This window comes from Chinchilla lanigera, unplaced genomic scaffold (assembly GCF_000276665.1).
Source record: "Chinchilla lanigera isolate Chin_1 unplaced genomic scaffold, ChiLan1.0 scaffold00065, whole genome shotgun sequence".
Lineage (NCBI taxonomy): Eukaryota > Metazoa > Chordata > Mammalia > Rodentia > Chinchillidae > Chinchilla > Chinchilla lanigera.
In genome coordinates, this window is record NW_004955466.1 from 71,981 (window position 1) to 95,738 (window position 23,758).

At 37.8% G+C, this 23,758-nt stretch overlaps 2 protein-coding genes across 2 annotated transcripts in view; both read left to right on the forward strand.

Moving 5' to 3' along the window:
* Positions 1-8,916, forward strand: part of LOC102013488 (disintegrin and metalloproteinase domain-containing protein 29-like) — a 60,518-nt gene extending 51,602 nt beyond the window's left edge. Inside the window, exon 2 of the mRNA XM_005399240.1 lies at positions 8,714-8,916. Coding sequence (XP_005399297.1) covers positions 8,714-8,916 — 203 coding nt within the window. The remainder of the gene's footprint in view (positions 1-8,713) is intronic.
* The window catches only part of Synj2bp (synaptojanin 2 binding protein), a 46,618-nt gene continuing 31,645 nt past the window's right edge, over positions 8,786-23,758 (forward strand). Inside the window, exon 1 of the mRNA XM_005399019.1 lies at positions 8,786-8,983. Coding sequence (XP_005399076.1) covers positions 8,920-8,983 — 64 coding nt within the window. The 5' untranslated portion in view covers positions 8,786-8,919. The remainder of the gene's footprint in view (positions 8,984-23,758) is intronic.

Below are 23,758 nucleotides of genomic sequence, written 5' to 3' on the forward strand. Positions count from 1 at the left end.
AGAAAATCTTTTTTACATGTCTTAAGTGAGAGGACTGTTAAGATTTTCAAAAATTTCTTAGATGAATTTATCTTGACACGTGTCAAATTTTATTAACATCCTAACACGTTAGATGCCTAAAAAAGAAAACTGGACAAACTCAGAGCAGGTCTGACGCCTCGTATAAGTGGGAAACTTACTAATTAGCTACCAAGCAACTAATTGTTTTTTAAATAAAAATCCTGAGGATTATTTTCATAAGGTCATAAAGACATCATGTCCGTATCAATTGTTGAAGGGAAATGTGGTCAAAGACGGTAGGCAGGCCAACTCTCTCCAATAGGAGAGAAGAAAATGTACAACTATAAAGCAAGGTCTAAGAATACATCTGGATCTAATATTGGACAAAGTTTTGTCCCCCAACAGAAGTGTCCATAGGGACAATTGCTATGACAACATGATATGGTGTCAGCAGAGACCAGGCATAACAAATTCAAATTTTAAAGAGCCCTCGTCCATGTACATAAATCTGCAAACAGAGATGCATAATATATAAGTGAGTCATTTCTTAAGACCAAGATTTTCCTTTTATAATTATTATTTTAATGGTACAAATTTATGGGATGCAGTGATTTCTACCTCTAACATGCTGGGGATACTGCAAGTTGGATGCCAGAAGCACCCAGCTGCCTACCCCCACCTGCTGCCTCTGCTTGCAGTAAGTATGTCAGTCCCCACATTGTATACTCCTCTACCTGGGACATGAATGGTGGGCATCTGAAGAGCTTCTCCTAGCATTATTAATAGATCTTTTATCCTGAACAATTGTACTCCATCTACCGCTAATGAGAATAACAAGAAATTTAAAAGAAATAAGCCTCCTTATTCACATTCCCATGTTCTCCATCTTCAAATAATTCTGTATGTCCCATGAAAGCTGAGGTCCTACCGTAAGGTTTGGCAAAATAATCAATCTTTTGATGTTGGAAGGAAAATCCAGGCTTTCTTAGAAATAGCTTCTGAGGCTATTTCTATGAAGAATTATCACACTCTTGTTACTTCTCACTTTGAAAGCCAGCCTGTTTAATTCAGTATTCCATTTGCCCAGGATTTAAGACTGACAATCTACCTAATAAAGCTAGAGCCAAAGCTTTACAGTTTATTGTTAGTGCTGCCCTGTCAAGAAGCCTTACTCTTCCTCGAGCTCTTTCCAATGAAGGCACAGTTCTGTCCAGCAGATACCTATGCTCCAAATAGTTACTAAAAAGGTCTTTTACCCTGTTACTCTGGAAGTTCTTCATCGTACGTCTCCCAAATCTGGCATGGCCTTGAAGATATCATCTTTACAACAATAATAAGTTTCAAGCCTTGCTTCATTATGCTCACCCAGACATCAAAATTACATCTTTCTGGGGCTGGGGATTTAGCTCAGTGGCACAGTGCCTGCCTGGCAAGTGCAAGGTCATGAGTTCAATTCCCAGTACTGGAAAAAAACAAAAACAAAAACAAAAACAAACCAAAAAACAAAAAACTACATCTTTCTTCCAGTGACATTTTTTTTCACTGTGTAATACTCTGTTGGGGACCAGGCTGTGTAAGAGTTAAATTGCTGACCGCAGTGCTGTCTGGATTCACAGCCTCTGAAGCAAGGCAAGACTGCAGCTGAGGGGACTGACACTCCCCATTCCAGAGCAATAAACTGGCAACCTTACAGATCAAACAGTTCTTTTAATTGGCAAGATTTACTGTCTTTGTTCTAACTTCTCAAGGCCCTGCTCATTTTGCCTGCTTTTGCCTCAGATGTTCCCTCCACTTCTTGCACCCTCCTGAACTGTGAAGGACCCAGTAAACTTCATTTCTATTATGAAATATATATTTTTCACTCTGTGAGGGGATTCTTTGACAAATTTCCCCAAATTTAATCCCTTCCTGAGGGTTAAAATTAAGTACAGAAGGATCTTCCTTGTTCATAACACAGTGCCATGGCCTTGTTGTAAAGATCAGGTGTTAAGCTAGCTAGGCAGGACAGCCCAATATGAAGAGAAACTCCATGTGAGCTTGGCCAGCTTCCAAGGATAGTCTCTTACCTATCTAGAAGACCTAAATATTTGTTCCCTCAGGTACTTGGCCAGTTCCTAAGGGCTACCAACTCCCTACTTCTAGTCATGCATACAGTCCAGACACTGTCCTTTTGTCTCAACTGCTACTTAAGGGGCCTTACTGGGAGGGGACTTTGGGGTCCCATCCATGGAGAAGACGTTCTCCCTTGACACTTCCTAGTCAGAACCCTGAAAGCTGTATATTGGGACTCCCCGACATTGGAATTAGAATCTCAGGTGTTGAAGCTCTTCTGATCTGATGTAACTTTCTTCCTGTACTTTTTCTTTCTTCTGTGTAATCATGTATGTGTCCATTAACAGTTTATTAAATAAGTTAATAAACTGTTAATTTATTAAAACTGTTAATATTACTTTTACCTTGGTGTTAAAGGCTTTTGTTATTTGTGAATCTGAACCTTGAGATTAAGTGGCTGCAAAACTGCAGTATCTTTAAGGCTTCACTCCTACAAAGGCAGAACTGTAATTTTCAGTGGCGTTTTAAAATGGGTTACTTCATTTGCTCTGAGTTAGGAATTACTACATAATTAATTTATGGTTCTCATAACATCCAGAAGAATTGGAAGGACACTAGGTTGAGACTTTTCAAATGGATTAATTTAGTATTGGTTGAATATATATACTAGATATAGTTAACCTTTGAACAATGTGAGGGTTACCGGTGCCAACCCTTACACAATCAAAGGTTTATTTTTGCTGTTAATCAGTCATAGTATCCTATTTTTATTTATTTGCTTTAAAAAAGCTTTTCTTTTGAATTTTGAAGAAAACAAGGCTGCCTTTTGAAGCTAATCTGCTCTAATATCCAGTCTTTAAGGTTATTCTGGATTTGTTTCCAGGGCATCAGCAATATTTGTAACAAGTTACTCATGACAGAAGAGAGATAATGATAGTCTTGGATGTGATTTTGGTGGGGGTTGTTTTTGGTACCGGGAATCGAACTCAGGACCTTGCACTTGCCAGGCAGGCGCTTATGCCGCTGAGCTATATCCCCGGCCCTTGGATGTGATTTTGAAGTAGGAAATGGTCTTTAAATCTAGGAATAGGAAGTGACTACAAAGAGAGAACATCTGGATCCTTCCCAGGAATTTATGTAGACATGTGTGTGCATATATGTACACTGGACTCCTGAAATTTGTGGGGGTTATGTTCCTAGAGCACCTGCAAATTGGGAAAAATCCATGAATTTCAGGTATGGTCAGAAAACTGCCGATGTATGCCTATTTTGATAGTTTAAACCTAATTATGCTGTCTCACACAGTTAAATAATTTAAGTTAATAAAATACTTTATTAATAAAGCCTTAGTGGAGGGCATTTGGGCTGCATCTTAGGGATCTTAGGGCTTTAAGAAGGACAAAACCAAGACACTTAAGAAAACTACAAACATACAGGAACCTGTTATGATATGGGAATGCTGGTGCACCTGCTGGAGGTGGGTTACAGGGCAGCAGCCAATCGCAGCAAGGAGCACTGAAGATTGGCTACTTGTAAACCTCTCACCAAAAAAGATCTTTTTTGTTTGTTTGTTTGTTTTGGTTTTTTCCAGTACTGGGGATCGAACTCATGACCTTGTGCTTGCTGGGCAGGCGCTATGCCGCTGAACTAAATCCCTAGCCCCCTCAAAAGATACTTGTGTTTCCTTAAAATTGCGGGTGCTTTTGCAAACAGTTATTAGTTAGCTTGTACGGAAAAATCTGCTAATGACCAAGCCCGCAAACTCTGACCCAGGACTTTGTGGGGGTATTATACATATATGTATTCTTGTAATGTTTTTATGAATATACATTAGCTATATTTTAATTTATTGACAAAATTAATCAAATCAAGATTTGGTAAGCTGTGATATTCTTGTTTTAAAAGCTCATGTTTGAAGCCATGATTTTGTCTAAAATTAGCTGCAGCACATGAATATACATGAGCTATTTGTTCACACTGAGCTACTTACTCTCTTATAGACATCTATAGTATTTGTCATGGCACAATTTTTGTAAAAAGTTTTTTAAAAATCAGTGTAGTGAAAAAACTAGACCTTTGATTTATGTTTTGGTATAAATTTATTTGATATCCTCTAAGCCATGGTTTATTCTTGCTGCTGATCTGGCATGATATCCAATCTTTAAGCTTATTTTTAAAAAAAGTTTTTCTTTTGAGTTCTGAGGAAAATGTGGCTGCCTTTTGAAACCAATTATTTTGTATTCATTTCAAGTGAACTAGCAATATGAGCAAGAACAGCTGAGAGGAATACAGGCAGCAGAGCTAGGACACGAGTGGGAGCAGGTGATGAGACTGCAAATGACAATTGCATTGTGACCTTTAGCAAGAGCCTGAGTTTAAATTTTATCATCCTTGAAATTCATCCATTCACTGAAGACCTACTATGTGTTGGTAACTCTTTCACGTAGTAGAGATGAAGTAGTATACAAGAAGTGGGGCAGATGACACAGCAAATGCAAATATCTCTAGCAAAACCAAACTTATTTGTTTGAGGAAAAAAAGCCCAGTGTAGATGCAAAGTAATGAGGAAGGGAAAGAAGACACGGTTGTAGAGGAGTTAAAGAACTATACAGAGCCAGACTGTGGTCCTAAGAGGCAATACTAAGGATATTGATCGTGTGCTAAGTGAGATAAAACTGATGAAGAATTTTAAGCAAAGGCATGACGTGATCTGATTTACATTTGTGTAAGATTGCTCAAGTTGTAGAAAGACTGGGTAAGTGATGGACAGTGAGCACCAAGCCAAATTGGTAGGATAAACAGCAGAAGTAGAAGCAATAAATACTGGTGGATTGTAACAAGACAATAGTAGTAGAGATGGTCAGACACAGACTGTATTTTGTATGGACATGACTTTCTGATGGGTTGAATGTAGATAAGAGGAAAAGAATGAAATCAATGGTTGTTATGATTTTTATTTTAAGTAGGTACATTAAGTTACTCAAGGAAGCGTAAAGACTATCAGTTTAAGGGTACACAGATTAATAATTCTGTTTTTAATATGGTAACTTAAGGTGCAAAATAGGCAGCCAAATTGTGAGATGCCATGTAGGCACCTGGGTTACACAAAACTGATGCTCCATGAAGATAGGTAAAGGCCAGCGTACTAATATTATCTATAGCCAGAGGAATGAGTTAGATTTCTTGCAAAGAGAATGTATATGTACAGAAAAACAGAGAACACAGGCCAAGAATGTTGCTAGAAAATGAAATGACTGTAAATCAATCTTGCTGTCACTAATAGTTGGGGCCTACAGAGCAACTTTCCCTAAAAACTTGGAAATTAAAGAAATAATACTGCTATCAGGATTAAATTGTGAAATCAACATGTAATAGGCCAGAGCAGAGATAGATAATGCTACTTTCCAAAATCTGTGACTTCACTAGAATCTGTGCTATAGGCTAAACCAGTCATGGTGAACCTTTTAGAGCTTTCAATAACAAACAGGTGGCTATGGCACACATGGCATAGGTCCCCCATGACTGGGCTAAACTTTGCATCTCAAAAACTCATATGTGCAAGCCCTAATATCCAATATCTCAGCAAGTAACCTTATCTGGAAATAAAGCTTTTAAAAAGTAAGTTAAAATAGGGTCTGCCAAGTAGGTCCTAATCCAATATGACTGATAGCCTTAAAAGATGAGAAAATTTGGAAAAATGTGTGCACACAGAGGAAAGATCATGTGAATGGAGATAGAGGGAAAAGACAGTCATCTGCAAACCAAGGATAGAGGCTTCTGAGGAAATCACCACATTGATCTGGGACATCCAGCTCCCAAAAGTGTGGAAGAGTAAGTTTCCATTGTTAAAATCACCATTCTGTGTGTCTGTTGTGGTAATCCTAACAAACTAATATCAAATTATTAAATATAACAATATAAAAAGTAAAAAAAAAGGTCAGTTAGAGACTTGATCATGTAAGGAAGCACAGAAAAAGATATAAGATATGCTAGTTTGAAACCAAAATGATCAGTTATAGGGCAGCAATTTGGAAAAAAGGTTACATCAAAGGAAAAATGAGTGGGTAAGTCCAAAATGCAAATATATCCATACACTAGTCATCAGAGAGGCTGATAAAATACTGATATGGGGAGAGATATCAAAGCAAGTAAGAGATTAAAATAAAATACTGATGTGGGAAGGGGCATCAAAGCAGGTAAGAGATTAGAAAGATAAAGTGAATATATGACCTGAAATGTACAAAAGTAGAACCCACTCTGAGTAAGGGGTGAGCATGGTTTCCATTGATCTTGCAAATGGTGGATTAAATTTGCCTTCAGATTCCTTACTTTTATATATTCACGGACACAGCCTTTGAAGAGAATGGTTAGTTCAGACAGAAATTCATTTCTTACATGAAGTAACCACCAATGGTCTCCGATATTTATTCTCCCTTCTTAATAAGAATCCTGATTTTTTAGAGGCACATCTCTACCTCAATGAAATATAACTTAGGTTTTGCTTACAGTTAAATATAACCATACGACTAGGTCCCTGATCAATGAGGTACAAGAAGTGTATATTTCTAGGTTTTCTTCACTACCTTCTTGGAATGTGGATATGATGGTGGAAATTCCAAAAATAATCTTTGCCATCTTCACTCATAATAAAAAGGTACACCTCGGGGATGGGGGCAGAAGTGGTGACAGAAAGATGGAAGGAACCTGTCACTCTGGTGACTGCAGACCTTCCCTATAGCCCAGGGCAGTCCATCTCTTTAGAGTTCTTTAGTGTGAGAGAAGTAAACTTTAATTTGCATATAGAATTAAGTGCTTATTTCTGCACTATCCTTCTTTCACAAGCCATCTCTAGCTTATTTTGTCAGCATGATCTCACAGACTCTATGCTCCTTTCTCTCTTTCCCAAATATCCGCATTAGCATTCCAATTTCATAGTATTTTTTTCAATTGTTTTATCTGAGTGTAAACTCCTATTTCCTGTTTTCTGATTTCTGCCTTCCTATATATTAGTTTCCTATTCTTAAAATGATACTTCTATTAGGGGACAAAGGCAATATGCTTGTCCTCCCTGTCACTCCACATATTACTGGCATCTCTGAACTTATTTAAATGATTCCTTCTTCTTTCACTGCCATATGTGTGTCCTCTGAAGCTACGTGCTGAGATCAAAATGACAATCTTCCAAGGTATAGAGTAGCGATTTTCATCCCAGTGGTCTACAAGAATCTGCATAGTGTTTTCACTTCCAAATTTTTTTTTAATTTCTATTTGATTTCTTTTCTCTTGGCATTCCAGTGCCACTTATCTTTTTTCAGTCTGTTAAAACATGATCATTTTATTTATTCATCTAGCCAACACATATGGAGGAGGGTCAGAAGTTAGGATAGCATGAATCTGATTGAGTTCTACATAGAAATGTAATTCTGAAAATTCATTGAATCATGGGAATACTTTTAGTGAGCTATTTACAAGGATAAGCAGTTTGGAGATCTTATGTTCAAATCAGACAATTGGAAAAGGTGTAACTAAACCCTGTTAGATTTGTCTGCTGTGTTCTTGCTATTATTCCATGCCAACTTCTTTCAGAGTGAACAAATAAGAGGATTTCCTGTGGAATTTGCCTGTCTTGTTTTGTTTGGCAAACACAGTAGTTGCTGGTTTTGTTTTTAAATTTGAATGCCTATATATTGGCGCTGGTACAGAGGGCCTGTACTCCAACCCTCTAGTATTCCCCCAATCCTTGTGACCATCTCACACATTTGGGTCATCTTCCTGGCCCTCAAGGCTTTTGTTTTTGTTCTCTTAAGTTTCCTTCAAAGCTGTTTGAAATGACACGCCCTATCCCAAAGTGAAGGAGTCTGGGCACTTTATTTCTAAGGGTTTAAAAGAAAAAAAAAAAAATGGAATCTCCCCCATTGTCAAAAAAAGAGACTTTTCTCTTTTCTCTTTTCTCAGAGTATTTCCTTGACCAAACTTGTAATTATAATCCTTCTTCTTTATCTCTATAGGTATACATCTTTTTTTAAAAAAAAAAAAGTCAAATAAGCATCTTGTCAGATATAAACCAGGAACGTAGACTCTGAACAGTTAAATAAATTTCTTGCCACATTCAAGCCAAGAATCTTTTTCTTAAGGTCCCGATCAATAACCTTTTGAAATGTCAAGGAACACAGTGCTCTCATTTTCTGACACTATGATAATTATCCCAAATGTCTTGATCCAAGCTCTGTAAGTACTTGTCAGAAAGAGAAGTTTTGTTTTGCCTTTGGATAAATTAACTAACACGCTGGCCACGCCAAGGGACAATTACCAAATAGTAAACAGAACTGTCAAGTCCTCCCATGTAAGAATATATATTCTGTGTATTGCAACTGTTTGGCTACACAAAAGGTACGATTTCTGTCTGACTTTGTAATCTCATTAGATTGCCTGTGACGCTCGTCCCATTCTGTTTTGACGCTGGTACAATAATAAAACTGATTTTTTTCTTGTTTTCTGTATGTGTAGAGATTTTCTGGAATAGCTGGAGACTGAAAAAATTTCCTTGTCCACATCCATTCACTTAATGTCCCCCATCTTATAGCGTCCCTCTGCCGCCACCTTCCCAACTTCTTTCAATGGTAAACTGTCTGTTGTAGCTACTCGTAGGTTTACCTCAAAGCGTGCTTTGAGAGAGCGGCGGGGCACAGTAACCGCCATCGCCAACTCCCGGCATTCCCAGCGCCGCCGCCCGCGGCTTCCTTTTCCGGTCCGCGGGCTGCGGAAGCTGAAAGGGCTGTGATTAGCCTGTGGCTCCGGGGGCTGATTCACCTTCACCTGTGCAGAGCCCCGGGCCGTCCACAGAAGCAGCCAGGCGAGCAATAAAACATGAACGGAAGAGTGGATTATTTGGTCACTGAGGAAGAGATCAATCTTACTAGAGGACCCGCAGGTAGGATTAGGGGACTTTGTGTCCTTGCAGAGCTAACAGTAGTTTTTCTGGGCCGGATTTACCTGCCCTCAGAGCAGGAAGGCCACGACCTAGAGGTTTCCTGTAACTCTTTATGGCACGTAGAAAGAATATATTGGCATCCATCACTGGCAGGTCACGGGACTCCCCTTGATAGCCCAGTCGGATCCCCACCGGTATTTATAGTCAGAAATTTTCTTTCTGATAACAGTGCTAGAAAAGAATAGGCACAGGCTGGCTTGTGACCCAGCATATCGTGGGCACCACATCCTGGCCGCTGTTGGCTGCTCTATCTCAGTTCGTAAGATGAAACGTGTAGTAAAAATGGGAGCATAAACGATGTGGACTATGAATGCATAGCTGTTTTCCCGGAGCAAAGATCCCTCCCTCTGTCCTTTGATTTCTGGGAAATGCATTCACATTGTCAACTGCAATGTTAGAGCAGGAAGAGACCTCAGAAACCGTCTGTTGCCGAAGCTTGCAAACTTAGTATACCTGCAAAATTATTAAAGGTGTTTTGATTTTGCTTTTTGATTAAAAAATTAAAATTCAGATTCCTAAATTCTATCTTTAAGGATTGGGTTCGATATGAATTTTTTTAAACACCTCGTTGTTCAGATATAGCCAAATCCTTACTTACCTGCGCTGTCCTCTTCCTCTCTGATCCCCTTCCCTAGGCTGGGCCCTAAATGTTACTACCAACTGCCTTCCTTGGACTTTATTGCCTTTTCTTGACAGTTATGTAGTTATCCATTTAGAGCTTTTGCTTTAGGATTACACTACGTAGGATCAAATCTTGTGTCTAACTTCGTTCTATATATGTATTTATTATCTATAAAAAATATATATATAATAAATATATATGTATAGAGAGAGTTAACCTGATGTGACCCTTATTTTCTCATTTGTAAAGTGGTAATGATTGTGGAATACATTTCATGGTGTTGTGAAACTGAAATGGGTTATTCTCTCAGTGTGTTTGCTACTCTTGTTATTGTTAATGGATTAATGGCTAGACCGACATATAAATCCTGCTATATTCTCTATTCCCAGAAACTCTGATAAGCCATCAAACGTTATAAGCTCTATCTCCAAATTGTTTCGAAAACCTTTCATTCTTTTCTGTCACCATTGCTACTATCCAGAACAGTTCATTGCCTTTTCTTATTTGAAAGTTTGCAATAGTTTAATCATCAATAGAATATTCTTTACAAAAGCAGCTTCAACCTGGGTATGGTGGCACACACAAGTAACCCCAGTGCTCTGGGAGGCTGAGGCAGAAGGACTGCAAGTTCAAGCTCAACCTGGGCAACCTAGCGACTTGGTGAGACCCTGACTCAATTAACAAAAAATAAAAAGGGCTTGGGATGTCTTTCAGTGTGAAGGCCCTAGGTTCAATCTCCAGTATCACCAAAAAAAAAGTGTGGTTTTCAGAATTAGCCATACCTTGTGTGTCTCTTCCTGTTATAAAAAATTGAAAGTTGGTCTTACTCATAGGAGTGTAACTCATTGTCAGTCTTTGTGATTTAGAATTGTGCTCCAGGTGAGCTCCTGAACTTTTATTCACTCATCCCATATGCCTAAAGTTCTTACATTAGTTTTTCCACCTTTATATAAATTTCTTCTCAGTACTTAGTAACTTTTGAGGCTAACATGGTAAACAATTTTTTAAAGCAAAATTTAGTTTTCTTTATTTTCATTTTATTGGTACTGTACTTCTTTTAGGGACCAATTAAAGCAAGTTTTTGATTGCTGTGCAAGTACTTAAAGACATCTAGTTGTTTTGCCTCTTCCTTATTTAGTTTAACTATCCTATTATTGCTTTGCCTCTTGGATTGTTGTTTGAGGTCTGCTTCTTGCTTCATGCTTAGTAAGAGTTTAATCTACTTTGATGTGGTCCCTTTGCTGCAGCATCCACACTATGTCCAGTATCTCCTGACAAGAACAATGTAGAATTTAGATATTACATTTCTTGTTTTAGAAATAAAAATAAATATTTTTATTTTTCAAACATTTAATTTTTTATTAGTACATGCTTGCAGTACCGAATGTTTACATTCCTTATGGGGCATTGGTACATGAACATGACCCATTAATTCCTGGAGTTGGGAGTGTAGCTCAGTGGTATAGCCCTTGCCTAGCATATGTGAGGCCCTGGATTTGGTCCCCAGCACCCCAAAACACAAAATATCTTAGTTCCTTGTTTTATCCCTTTTCCCTCCCACCTCCTTCCATGTCTTCATCCCTTCTCATTTGAAAAAGATCTCTTTACTTCCTATCATCTCTTTTATTTTGCTCTTTATTTATATTTTGGGTTCCTCGTATAAGAGAAATCATGCAGTATTTAAGCTTGTGCATCTGATTTATTTCACTTAACATTATGATCTTGGGCCAGGGATATACTTCAGCAGCACAGTGCCTGCCTGGCAAGTGCCTGAGTTGTATTCCTGGTACAAAAAAAAAAAAAAAAAAAAAAAGAGGCCCAGGCCTGCCATGGGCTGGAAGAAAATTATGATCTCAAGGTACACCATTTATCCTGTGAATGACTCAAACTTATATTCCTTTATGGCAGAGTAGTACTTGTGTGTAAATACTATATTTTCTTTATTCATTCTTCTGTTGATGAACGTGTAGGCCACTTCCAAAATTTAGGAATTAGGGATTATGCTGTTATAACCATAGGCATCCTGTAGTATGATATCTTAAACTCTTTTAGGAAAATACTAAGAAGGGGAATAGCTGAGTCAAATGGAATTTCTAGTTATAGTTTCTTTTAGAAATCTCTATTCAGATTTCCATAATGGTTGTCCTAGTTTTCAGGCCTACCAACAATATAGAAGGATTCCTTTTGCCTGTAACCTTTATTAATAACATTTATTATTACTTGAGTTTTTGATGATGGCCATTCTTTCTGGGATAAGGTTTCAATGTTATTTTAATTTGCTTTTCTCTAATGGCTAGCGAGGTTGAACATTCCTTCATGTATTTATTGGCCATTTTTACTACTTCTGTGAGGTATCTATTCATTTCATGTGCCCATAGTTTGACTGGGTCTTTTATTTGGGAGGGGGGGGTCCTAATATTTTTAGTTCTTTATATATTCTAAATATTAGTTGTCTGAAGAAGAGCTGGCAAAAAAAATTTCCTATTCTGTAGGTAGTCTTTTCACTCAGTTGTTTCTTTTTCTTTTTAATTTGATATCTGTTATGGTTTGGGGGTTTATTTTGCAAGGGGAAACAGTATAATACAAGACACATATTTTATAAGATTATTTATAATAGTCACCCAAAGAACCATATACAAGAGAGTGCAGGAGATCTGTCCACACACTAAGGACCAAAAAATCCAGCTGAGGGCCTGGATCCCACGATAATGTCCTGCATGAGTCCAGCTGAAGGCCTAGAGCCCATAATAATGCTTCCCATGAATCCAACTGGAGGCCCAGAGCCCATGACAGTGTCTCATGCAGGCCTGTTTTGTGGATCTGCACTGGAAGGCCCAAAGGTCAGTGGTGGAAGCTAGAAAGTTTGTGCTAGTGGGATGAAGTATCTGTGCTAGCAGGCTGAGGGATCTGTACTGGAGCCAGGAAGCGATGCTCAAAATAAGAACCAGAGCCCCCCTCCCAAAAGAAAGTACCATGGCCATCCTCAGCAACAGTGAGGTCCCGAGCTCCTCCGATGATCAGGACAGCCGAGTTCCCATCAGGAAAGCCAACACGACAAGCTTCTCCAGGACACTGAGTAGTGCGCCATCTTCCCCTCCAGAGCCAGGAAGCGATGCTGAGTGAAGCCCAGAGGCCCCCCAAAGTGAACCGAAGCCATTCTCAGTGCCAACAAGGTCTCGAGCTCCTTGGAGGATGAAAACAGCCAAGCTCATTAGGAAAGCCAGCATAACAAGTTCCTCCAAGAAAATCAACAGCTCTTTACAGCTTCCCTCTGTTTCCAACAGGCTCCCAACAACTTCTTCCAGCTCCCAACAGCCCTCTTCTTCTTTCCCAGTTCTGCCTCTTGTGCTGCTGAGAACAGTCCTCAGGTGGGCCTCCCACTCCCAGCACCACACTCACTCAGTTCAGCTGGGTGCTATAAGTTGACCAGTTGTCAATCCACTACGTTATCATACCACTTGTTGATTTTTGGTGCTATTTCCTGTGCAACCGGATTTCTGTTCAGAAAGTCCTTGCCTACACCTTTTTAAAGTATATAATATCACTTCATTTTCTTTGATATTTGCCTAGGTTTCTCTAATATTCAGCTTATCATTTCCCACATTTCCTGAACCTGTTGATCTTGGAGACCTAAAGTTCTTAGTGCTATACTGTTCCCTCGAAATATTGAAATTAGGGCATGCTTCAAGGGCAAAAGGTTAATTATACTGGGTTGCTGTATTTTATTCAAAAGTGGTTTAGTGTCTGTATTGTATATCTGTTCAGAATGATTTAATCCATTAAATGGCTTCTTGAATTTTCCTATGCATTTTCTTATCTTAGTCATATGTCAATATAATTTTCTGGGAGAACAGGACCACAAATTTAGGATTGAATTTGGATAAAAAGTCATTTAAAGTTTGGTTGGTTTGGTTAACAAGGAAATGTTGCTGGTTCCTGTTTATCACTTTCTGGAGTTTGGTCTCAGTCTAATTCGGCTTTTTCTTATAGTGTCATTGAAAAGGTGCATGGGGAAGAAGTCAGTAATTATCGCTAGAGAATTCTGTGTAATGATAGCCTTATGGAAATCTTTGTAGGAGAAATATTAAAAGCCTGTAATTTTATTACGTATTTTGTTTGTAGGCAGCATTTTCCCTCTTTGTTGTTTTTTTCTTTTTTAACATCTTCCTGTTTGGAGGCATGCTGGTTTAGTCGGGTAACTACAAGAATATTGGAGTCTTGCATATTTTTAGTGTTTAGGTCCATTTTGTGAGGCAAATGAACCTACTCTGTCTTAGTGCAAGATAAAAGATAAGATCATGGGGAAATTATGTCAGTGAAGTGAATGTCTGAGGAGGCCAAAAAAAAGCTTGCCATGTATTATGGCTACTTCCTTGACTATGTATGAAGAAGCTTTGTCTGGATGACTTAAGAGGTCTCTCCACTTCCAAGAGTTCCTTATTTTTTGGCCTACTCCATATTATTTTAAATTATTTACATATTTGTAATCCCAGCACTCAAAAGGTTGAGACAGAAGGACTGTAAATTTTAAGCCAGCTTGGGCTGCATACATACATAGCGGAGTTCAGGGCTGGCCTAAACTGCATAGTGAGACCCTGTCACAAACAAACAAACAATTCATGTTTCTTGCTAGTATATGGGGGGCATTTTATCTTTTTAATTTTTAAAATGTTTATTAGTACATGTTTGCAGTATATAATGATTACAGTCATGGTGTGTATAACAGATCTTAAACATTGTAGTTCTTTTTACTTCACCTTCCCCCTACTTCCCTTGCCCCGCCCCCTACCTTTATCTGTATATCTCATTCCCATTTGCAAAAGATCTGGCTTCCTGTTTGCTATTTTCTGTCTTTTCACTTCCTGCCCTTTGGAATAGGTAGGGGATCTAAAAAATTGTTAAAGGCAGTGGTAACAATCTCAAATGCCTTCAAAGATTGAGTTGAGCATTCCCTCCTTCCCCTTTATCTTTTATGAAACATTGTCTCTCTTTCTTTTCCACAGGAGTCCATCTTGTTTTTAGTGTAAAGTTCCCCTAAATGTTGGAGAAACTCAATTACTCTAAGAAATATGATGGTACACTAGCTGTTCTTGTCTATAACAAGTAGAAATTGGCCATTAAAGCAATCCTATTTATTGTACGTGGGGTAATACTAGGATTCCCGTGTTTAGACCTAAAGGCTCAATGGGTTTCAGCAAGTTGCTCCCAATATGCCGTTTTTAGAGCGGGAAGAAGAGAGTATTTCCTTGTTTTATTTTAAAGGACTTGCAGAGGAGGGGATGGTTGATAGTATTTAATACTAAAGAATTAAGGAAATACTGTCTTTCTGGCAGTATGCTAGATACTGTACATATTTATATTTTACCGAGGCTAAAATCTTCACAGCAACCCTGAGTGGTATTTAATCTGCACTATTAGATGGAGAATTTGTATCATAAAGGTTAAGAATTTGTCCAAGATCTAAGGCCACTAAGTTTCAAAGGATTTTACTTCATGTTTGTCAGTTTCCCACCTTCCCCTATAAAAGACATGGCTAAGAAGCTGACTGCTAACTTTTCCTCCTGGCCTTTATTTTGCTATATCCTGCTTATCCCCAGAAGGATTTGAGGCATCTTAAATTACTAACACCATACATAGTGGAAAATCTTTTTACTTGGCACTTGATAGAGCTGAGGTTATGTCAAGGTGAGAATTTAAAAGCCAAAAACCTCATAAAATCGAAGCATTTAACCTTTAACAGATCAGTCATATGCTCCAGGTTTAACACTGAGACTGTTAACTAACAAGTTTTTGATTTGTTCTTTCTGTTCACCTACCAAATGGATTTGACACTAAAGTGCTAGTCTTTGCTCTATTTTTTGTGGATATACAAAACAGTTTGTGGAATTTACAATCCAACTGAGACGTGATGTTCCCATGCAAAATTTAAATCTCAGTGTACAGAAGGTACCAATGGTTAACAAGTATGAGGGGCATGTATATAGGGGAAGGGCAAAGGAAGTGGGAAATGTGAAAGGGAGCCTAGTAATCTGATCCCGTGCTGGGAAATTTAAAAGGACAGAGCTAAAGACCAGTGTGGTCAGTTTTAAAAAGCTGGTCTTATACAGTGGACAGGTTTTAGGATAGTTCTAGGGTCGGGGTATGTGTGGCCTTAACACTAGCAGAGAAAAGAAAATTAGCAAAGCGTATTTCTAAATCAGTAAATACATCAGGCTGGATGGAAGGGAGTTTTTATTGAGAAATTCAAAGGAGAAGAGGTTGCTAACATAAGTAGAGAGAATCTTTAGTGTGAGGGTGGGAACTTACTCTTTCTCTACGGTTTCATATTGATCCCTTCCTCTACCTTTTTATCGGTTGAGACTCAAGTTTCAGAGTCACCTCCTCTAGGAGGCCTTCTTTACCCAGGGTAGATATTTCCTTATTATCAATACTATACACAATTTGCGGATTACCCATCCTGTATGATCAAGCTAAGCATTTTGCCTTATCGCCTCCTAACAGGAGGTAACTACAGGTAAAGTAGTTATTATTATCATTGTACAAATGAGGAAACTATGAGCTGTGCTCCTGTGGAGCAGGTTTAAGAGTTGTATCCAGGTCTGTGTGACTTTAAAAATCCTGAAACACCACAGATGACTTTTTTTAACGTTCTCACTTGTGTCTCCTCTCTCAACTTCACTGTGATGTTTTCTGATTTAAAGAATATATGTTTTAGTTCTTATTTTCTTAATGTTTTCTTTAACATGATACAAAATGGTCAGTAAGTGAAATGACCAAACTGTTAGATGTCAGAATACTATAATGGAATGTTTTTAAAAGAACCAGTAACGTGGCCTGTTTTCACTTTTAATAAGTCATAAAGAGGATTCTCCACTAGATGCAGTTTGAGAAAAAGAGAATGAGGTTGGCATAATGTGTTGCTATGAGTGGCTCAGAAACTAGGTAAAGTATCATAAACAAAGAGAAGGAGCAGGTGGAAAATCCCATGCAGAGAGAGTATATGGTAGAAATCTCTAGAAGTTGCTTCAAGGATTAACCTTAAGGTCTTTTCAAGGTAATTCAGTAAAACACCTAGGCATTGTTTTGAGGAAATAGAGAAGCAAGCTAATAGCTGTTTAAGTATAGAAACATTTTGTGAAGCCATGTGAGGAGGCAGAAAAGTAGCCAATGATTATATTGCAATAAATGTAAAATTTATTGCGGGAAAGATATCCCAACTATACCTAAATGATAAAATCAGAATTATTGATTTTAGAATCCTCAAAATTTAGGTGCAAATGCTTTTTAAAACTCATTTAGTGTTTATTATGTGCCCACACCATGGTTAGGGATTATGACTACTAGAATAAAGAACAAATGATTGCTGTTTTTAAGATGTGTTAGCTTTTTGTCATTGTGATGAAATACCTGAGATAAGAGATTACTGTAGCTCATGGTTCCGAGGGTTTACCCTGTTGTTGGTTGGCTTTGTTACTTTTGGCCCCGTGGCAAGAGAGTACACTCTGGTGGATACATGGGGTGGAAACTGCTTACCTCATGGCTACTGGGTAGCGAAAAGAAAGAAGAAGAAGGATTATGGTTCCAATATGTCTTAACTTTCTCCAACTAGGTCCTGTCTCTCAAAAGTTCTACCACTTCCCAGTAGTGCTACAGGCTGGTGAGTGAGCCTTCAACACATGGGCCATTAGCAGATGCATGAAGACCATAGCACATGATAATTACAATGGACACATGTTACGTACCCTCAGGAGATAGCATAACCAAAGGGCTGTGGATCTTTATGAGATGGTTCTATTCCTTGTAGGTTCAGATTCAGAGGACCATTGCAGACCAGAGACCCAAGAAACTATCAAATGCCTTTCAGAAGTGTTGGAAAAAATTAGATAATGTTAATCCTCCCCTTGCATAACACTATGATATATTCATACCTGCTATAATGTACAGGTACCAGATATTGGGCAAAAAACCCCCAAAAACGAAACAGTGTAGAGTCAGAGAAAGTTGAACAGAGGGCAGTTGAAGTGAGATGAATTCATATTGTAGTGTGAGACAAAAATGAAGACACTGAATCATTTCATTGTGGAAAACAAGGGATCTAAGTATGATCTAGTAGAGAACAGACATATATATTTGATGCCTGAGCAATGGCTTATTTTAAAAAACATCAGGATGCCACCTAGATATTTAAAAGAGAAGTTTTATGTTGACTTCTACCTCTCCCCCACCAAAAAAAAAAGAAAGAAGCTTTAGGATTAATGAAAAGAAGTTGCAACATCCATACATCCTGACAGATACTGCCTGAAACAGCTTCAATAGCTCATATTCTTACCCTTCAGGTGGAGCACCAGGATGAGAAGAGACGGACTCCTGGCGCCATATACTTTTGTTATTGCAGCATTTTTCTGTTCTTTTAGGTTAAAGATTTTCTACTTGTTTGCCAGTGCATATTTCTTACTTCTAGGAGAGAACAAATAAGAGATGTATTTTATCTTTGGGCCAGAGAATTTCTCCATAGAATAGTTTGAAATGGAAAATACCTAATGATTTTACTTTGGGAGTTGCTCATTTGAATCACTCATTCATTGTTTTTTTTCAATGCATACGTGCTGAACCAGTACTCTGAGACAGTATAGGTTGCAGCAAGCAGCAGAACACAGGACAGCATCACCGTAGTATTTGAAAGCCAGAGCACCTGATTTCACATCTTAATTCTACCATATGTAGTAATAGCTAATGTAACTTTCTGCAAGTCACCTCACTTCTATGTGCCTCAGTTTCCTCAGCTATAAAATGAAAATATTATTGGAATGTACTCAGAGTTGCAAGGATTAAACACTTTTATTTGTTAAGTATAAATACTTTTATTAGTGTTAATTCTGAACCAGGTACTCTTCTAAGCACTTTACCACAAAGTAAACTGTTTAATCCATTTAAAGTATTTAAATGATGTTCATCATTACTGCTGATGTGTGGGGAATAGAGTTGAGTGGGGCAGCAGTTGAGTGACAGAGAAAGTTGGGTAACCTATGTGAAGGTAATTTCAGGGAGACTGGGCTCCTCCCCTTTTTTCACTCCTTTTCTTATTACCTTTTTTTCTTAGGTTGTAAAAAAGCTTGCCAAAAGCTCATCGGGACATTTTTAACCTTGCTGCATTTCCCCCACAACTAGAAATGCCAGGAATCACTAACTTCATTGTTATTTCCAATGCTGCTATTATCAGTTGACCAGTTGAGTTCTATATGTGTGGTAGATAGTGTATCAGAACAAGAAATGTGAAAATGAATGTAAGTTAATTACTTTGTCTTCTAGGAACTAATAGTGCCATAGGATAAAGAAATAATAAAACACGTAATTTCCGTGAAGTATGTCTCCAGGTAAAGGGGAGGAGACATCCAAAGTTATTGAGATATGGAACAGCTTGGTAGGATAAAAAGCAAGAAGAGAGCAATTACTAAATTTTGTTTATTGTACAATGCAAGCTAGAGAGTCTCCAAGGATAGCTTATAAGGTAGATTTTGAGTCTGAACTTCATCAAGATCAGCATTCTTTAAGACCAGCATTTTCCTTTTTAAAATTTCAATATTTTTATATTTCAACTACCATTCAAATTAACGTTTAATCTCGGAAATATTCTTAGAATTTAACAAATCATTTTATCAAATTTACATAGGGAAATATTTGTGCTTATATTGTTTTGCTCAATTTGCCGAATTTGCTCAATATACCTTGTAACCTGAGCATCTACTTTGAAGATAACAATATGCAATGTATGAACTGTTGTTACTCTCCTATCTTGTTTTGAAATTTTGTATTATAGTTTTTGTTTTTTCTCTTTTAAAAAAAATTTGCATAGGGGATGGTAGAGAAGGTCCTTTGTAAAGAAGACAGTATAGCCAATTTTCCCCCTTGGTTATGACCAAATAATTGTTGCTTTGCATACCTTGGATACATATTATTGATGATAAATGTGAATTGATAATCAATACTTAGAATGTTTGTGGTTTTTTGCTCTTGAGAATTACCAGGTTGATTTTTAAGTCAATTTTGAGTAATTCAGTGATTCAGTGAAGTACATCCATTTCAAGTTTAAAGTCCTAAGGAGTTTGACAGATTAAATACTCCTGTATAAGTGGAACCCATCACCCCAGAAAATCCCCTGTGCCCTCGAAGCTGGCCATCACATCGCATGCTTCAGGCAGGACTGATCTGTTCTCTATTGTTATAGATTAGTTTTGCCTGTCTTACCACTTCATGAAAATGAAGTCCTATAACAGCCATTTAGGCTTCTTTCACTCATCCAGGCTTTTTTTCTAGTTGAGTAGTTTTTCATGGTACAAATGTGTATCAGTTTGATTATCCATTCACCCGTTAGTAGGTGTTTCTAGGTTTTGGCTATATGCCTAAAGTAGCTGTGAGTATTCATGGACTGTACAAGTTTCTGTGCAGGCATGTGTTTTATTTTATCTCAGTTAAACAGCTAATGCCTAGGAATGTATTGCTGCTTTTATTGTTAAGTGTATGTTTATCTTCAAAAAAAACCTGCCAGACTGTTTTTATATCATTCTATACCATTTTATACTTGTGCCGTTAGTGTATGACAGCCTGGTTGTTTCACATTCTTGCTAACATTTGATTTTGTCAAGCTTTTAATTTTCTTATTGAAAAAATGGTGTTATAATTAATATATAGGTTATGGAGTGGAACGATGGTTCTTGTTTGTGTTTTCCTGATAACTAATGATGGTGAACCTCTTTTTATATACTTATTGGCCATTCATATGTATTCTAAAGCACTTGTTTAACTTGTTTGCCCATTTTTATTAGATTATTTTCTTACTGGATTATAACAACTCTTTATATGTTCTGGACACATACCCCTTTTCATATACATGTGCTGCAGATATCTTCTGTTCTGGCTTGCCTTTCCAATTTTGAGGAAGGGTAAGTGTTTTGAAGGGTGGAAAGTTAAATTGTACAAAGAAATCAGTATAAAATTTTTTTCCTTTTATGTTTTTTGTATCTTGTGTAAGAAAATTGCCTCAAGGGAGATTTCTTTCCTGTGTGTTTTGAAAGAAATTTTGTTTTATTTTACAGTACTAGGGACTGAACCCATGACCTTTGTACTAAGGACTATCCCCAGTCCTATTTGTTCAGAGGGACAGATTCTCACTAAATTATCCAGGTTGGGCTCACACTTACAATCTTCCTGCCTCAGCTTACCAGAGTGCCACAATAATTGGAGTGTGCCACTATCCCCAGTTCTAATAGAAATTTCAGAGGTTAGCTGTTACCTTTATTTCTGTGGTTCATTTCAAATTAATTTTGCTTATGGTTTGAGAGCAGCATTGAAGTTCATTTTTATCTAAATCTTAGATAATCCAGTTGTCCTACCTTTGTTTGTTGAAAACATCCTCATTAAAACACTTGGTTGTCCATATTTTTGAAAACATCAATTGGGGGGCCAGGGGTATAGCTCAGCGGTACAGCACCTGCCTGGCAAGCACAAGGTCCTGAGTTCAATTTCCAGCACCAAAAAAAAAAAAAGAAGAAAGAAAATCAGTTGGCCATATATCAGTGGGCCTAATATTGCTCTCTAGTTGGATCCATTGTTACATTGTCATACAGATACCACACTATATTGATAAATGTTGCTTTATGATAAGCCTTGAAATAATGTGAATGTTCCAATTTTGTGCTTTTTCAAAAATGTCAACTATTCTCAAGTAGAATTTTATGAATATGAATTTCCAGGTAAATTTCAAATCAGTTTTTTGTCAACTTCTGCAAAAAATATCTTCTGGTAGCCAGGCACCATAGCACATGCCTGGGAGCACTCTGGGAGGCTGAGGCAGAAGGATTGCATATTCCAGCCCAGTCTGTCTCAAAATAAAAAAATTATAAAGAAAAAGGCTGGAGATACAGTTTAATCCAAAGGTGTGAACAGAGATAGCTTTTTTATTCTAGTGTCTAAAGTTTCCGGTATAATGTTGGATATAATACAGAAGTATGCAACCTTGGTCCTGGTGTGATGTATATATGTATGTATGTATGTATTTATTGTTGGTATAGTTTGTGAATATGAGATAATTACATTTGTCTTGGGTATTAGGGACCCTTTTCACAGTGCCAGTTATCAGAGAGCCCTGCAGTGACCCTGATTTCTTGCCTAGAGCAAATGGCAGGAAGAAAGAGAGCAAGAGGTGAAATAGGGGTGCAGACAGGGATCTGGGAGACCAGTTGTTCTTGGGGAACAGAAGGCCACAAACCACCCAGATCCTTGATGTTTATTCATTACATCTGAGTCAGGGACAATGAATGAAAAGCAATGGGTGAAAAGTAAAGGTGACGATGGTGGGCTGGTAAGAGCAAAGCGTTCTTGTAAGGACCGGGACAAGGACAAGACAGGGACGGTGAGGAAAGTGTAGTTTCCCCAGATGCCTCCAGCAGGTCTTGGCTTGCCCTGTGAGCGCCACAGCAGTCACTGGCCGTTGGGGCTTCCAACCATAACCAGAAAAGAGCTGGCAGTTTCTGAGTTCCAATCTGGCTCCAGCACAGGACAAGAACCAGCGTGGATGTCCCCTAGACTCAGTTTGTGATTCGTGGTTCCCCAACACTTGGGGAATGGGTATATATACATATTACATTTGATCATTTTTATTTCTCCTTCCCCTTGCACTTAACCGTTCCCCCTTCCTCAGATCTCCTTCTCATCTCTAGAAATTTTACCTCTCTTGTTTTCTCCTCTCTTTTATTTTACTCTTTAAATTATTAATATTTTGGGTTTTTCAAATTAAACAAATTATATGGTGTTTTACATTTTGTATCTGATTTATTTCACTTAGCATCATGATCTCAAGGCACATCCATTTTCCTATGGATGATTCAAATTAATCCTTCTTCATGGTTCAGTAGTACTCCATTGTGTACTTTATCTCACATTTTCTTGGTTCATTCACCTGTTGGTGGTCATAGAGACATCTTCCAAGACTTGTGAGTTGTGCTGCTATAGACATGATTATGCATGTGTCACTGTAAAGTGAAGTCTTTAACTCTTTTGGAAAGATACTCATAAGGAGACTATCTGGATTAAGTGGAATTTTTAGTTTTAGTTTTTTGAGGAATTTGCATACTGATTTTTCCATAGGACTTGTGCTAGTTTGCATTTCTACCAACACTGTAGAAGAGTTTTTTTTCCCCTACAAGCTCACTAGCATTTGCTGTTTTTTGAGTCCTTGATGATAGCCATTGTTCCTGGAGTGAGATTGACTCTCAGTGTAATTTTGTTTTGCATTTCCTTGATGGTCAAAGAGGATAAGCATTGTTTTCATGTACTTACTGGCCATTTGTATTTCTTTTGAGAAATGTCTATTCATTTCTTTCCTTTTTTTTTTTTTTTTTTGTCTTTTTGAGACAGGATCTCACTATGAAGTTCAGACTGGCCTTGGCTCACTTTGTAGCCCAGGCTCAAACTCACAACCATCCTCCTGCCTCAGCCTCCTGAGTGCTGGGATTACAGGCATGAGACACCATGCCGTTTATTTTTATTTCAATTGCCCATTTTTTCACTGAGTCTTTTGTTTATTGTGTTGTAAATTTTTGAGTTCTGTGTACTTTCTAGATATTAATTCTATGCCTGAGGTGTAGCTGGTAAAACATTTTTTCCCGTTCTGTAGGTCATCCCTTCACCCTGTTGATTTTTCTGTTTCTGTTTTAATGTCTAGGTACAGTATTTAATCCATATTTATTTGCTTTTACTGCAGAATATGAGATAACAGTCTAGATTCATTCTTCTGCACTTGGATAATCAGCTTTGCCAGCAGCCTTTTGTTAAAGAGGCTGTCTTTTCTTCAGCGTGTTTTTGGCCCCTTTGTCAAAAATCAAATGGCTGAAGGTGCATGGGGTTGATTCTGATTTTTTTTTTTTTATTTTAAGGATAAAAGGAGGGAAACATTAGCAGACATACAACATTTTACAACATATCACAAGCACAATACAGACAATACAGAGTTACAAACAAAGTGTAGGGAATTAACAATGGTGGTTGTATTACATATTGATATCTTCAAAGTGGCTTCTCATGAAAACAGATATAGA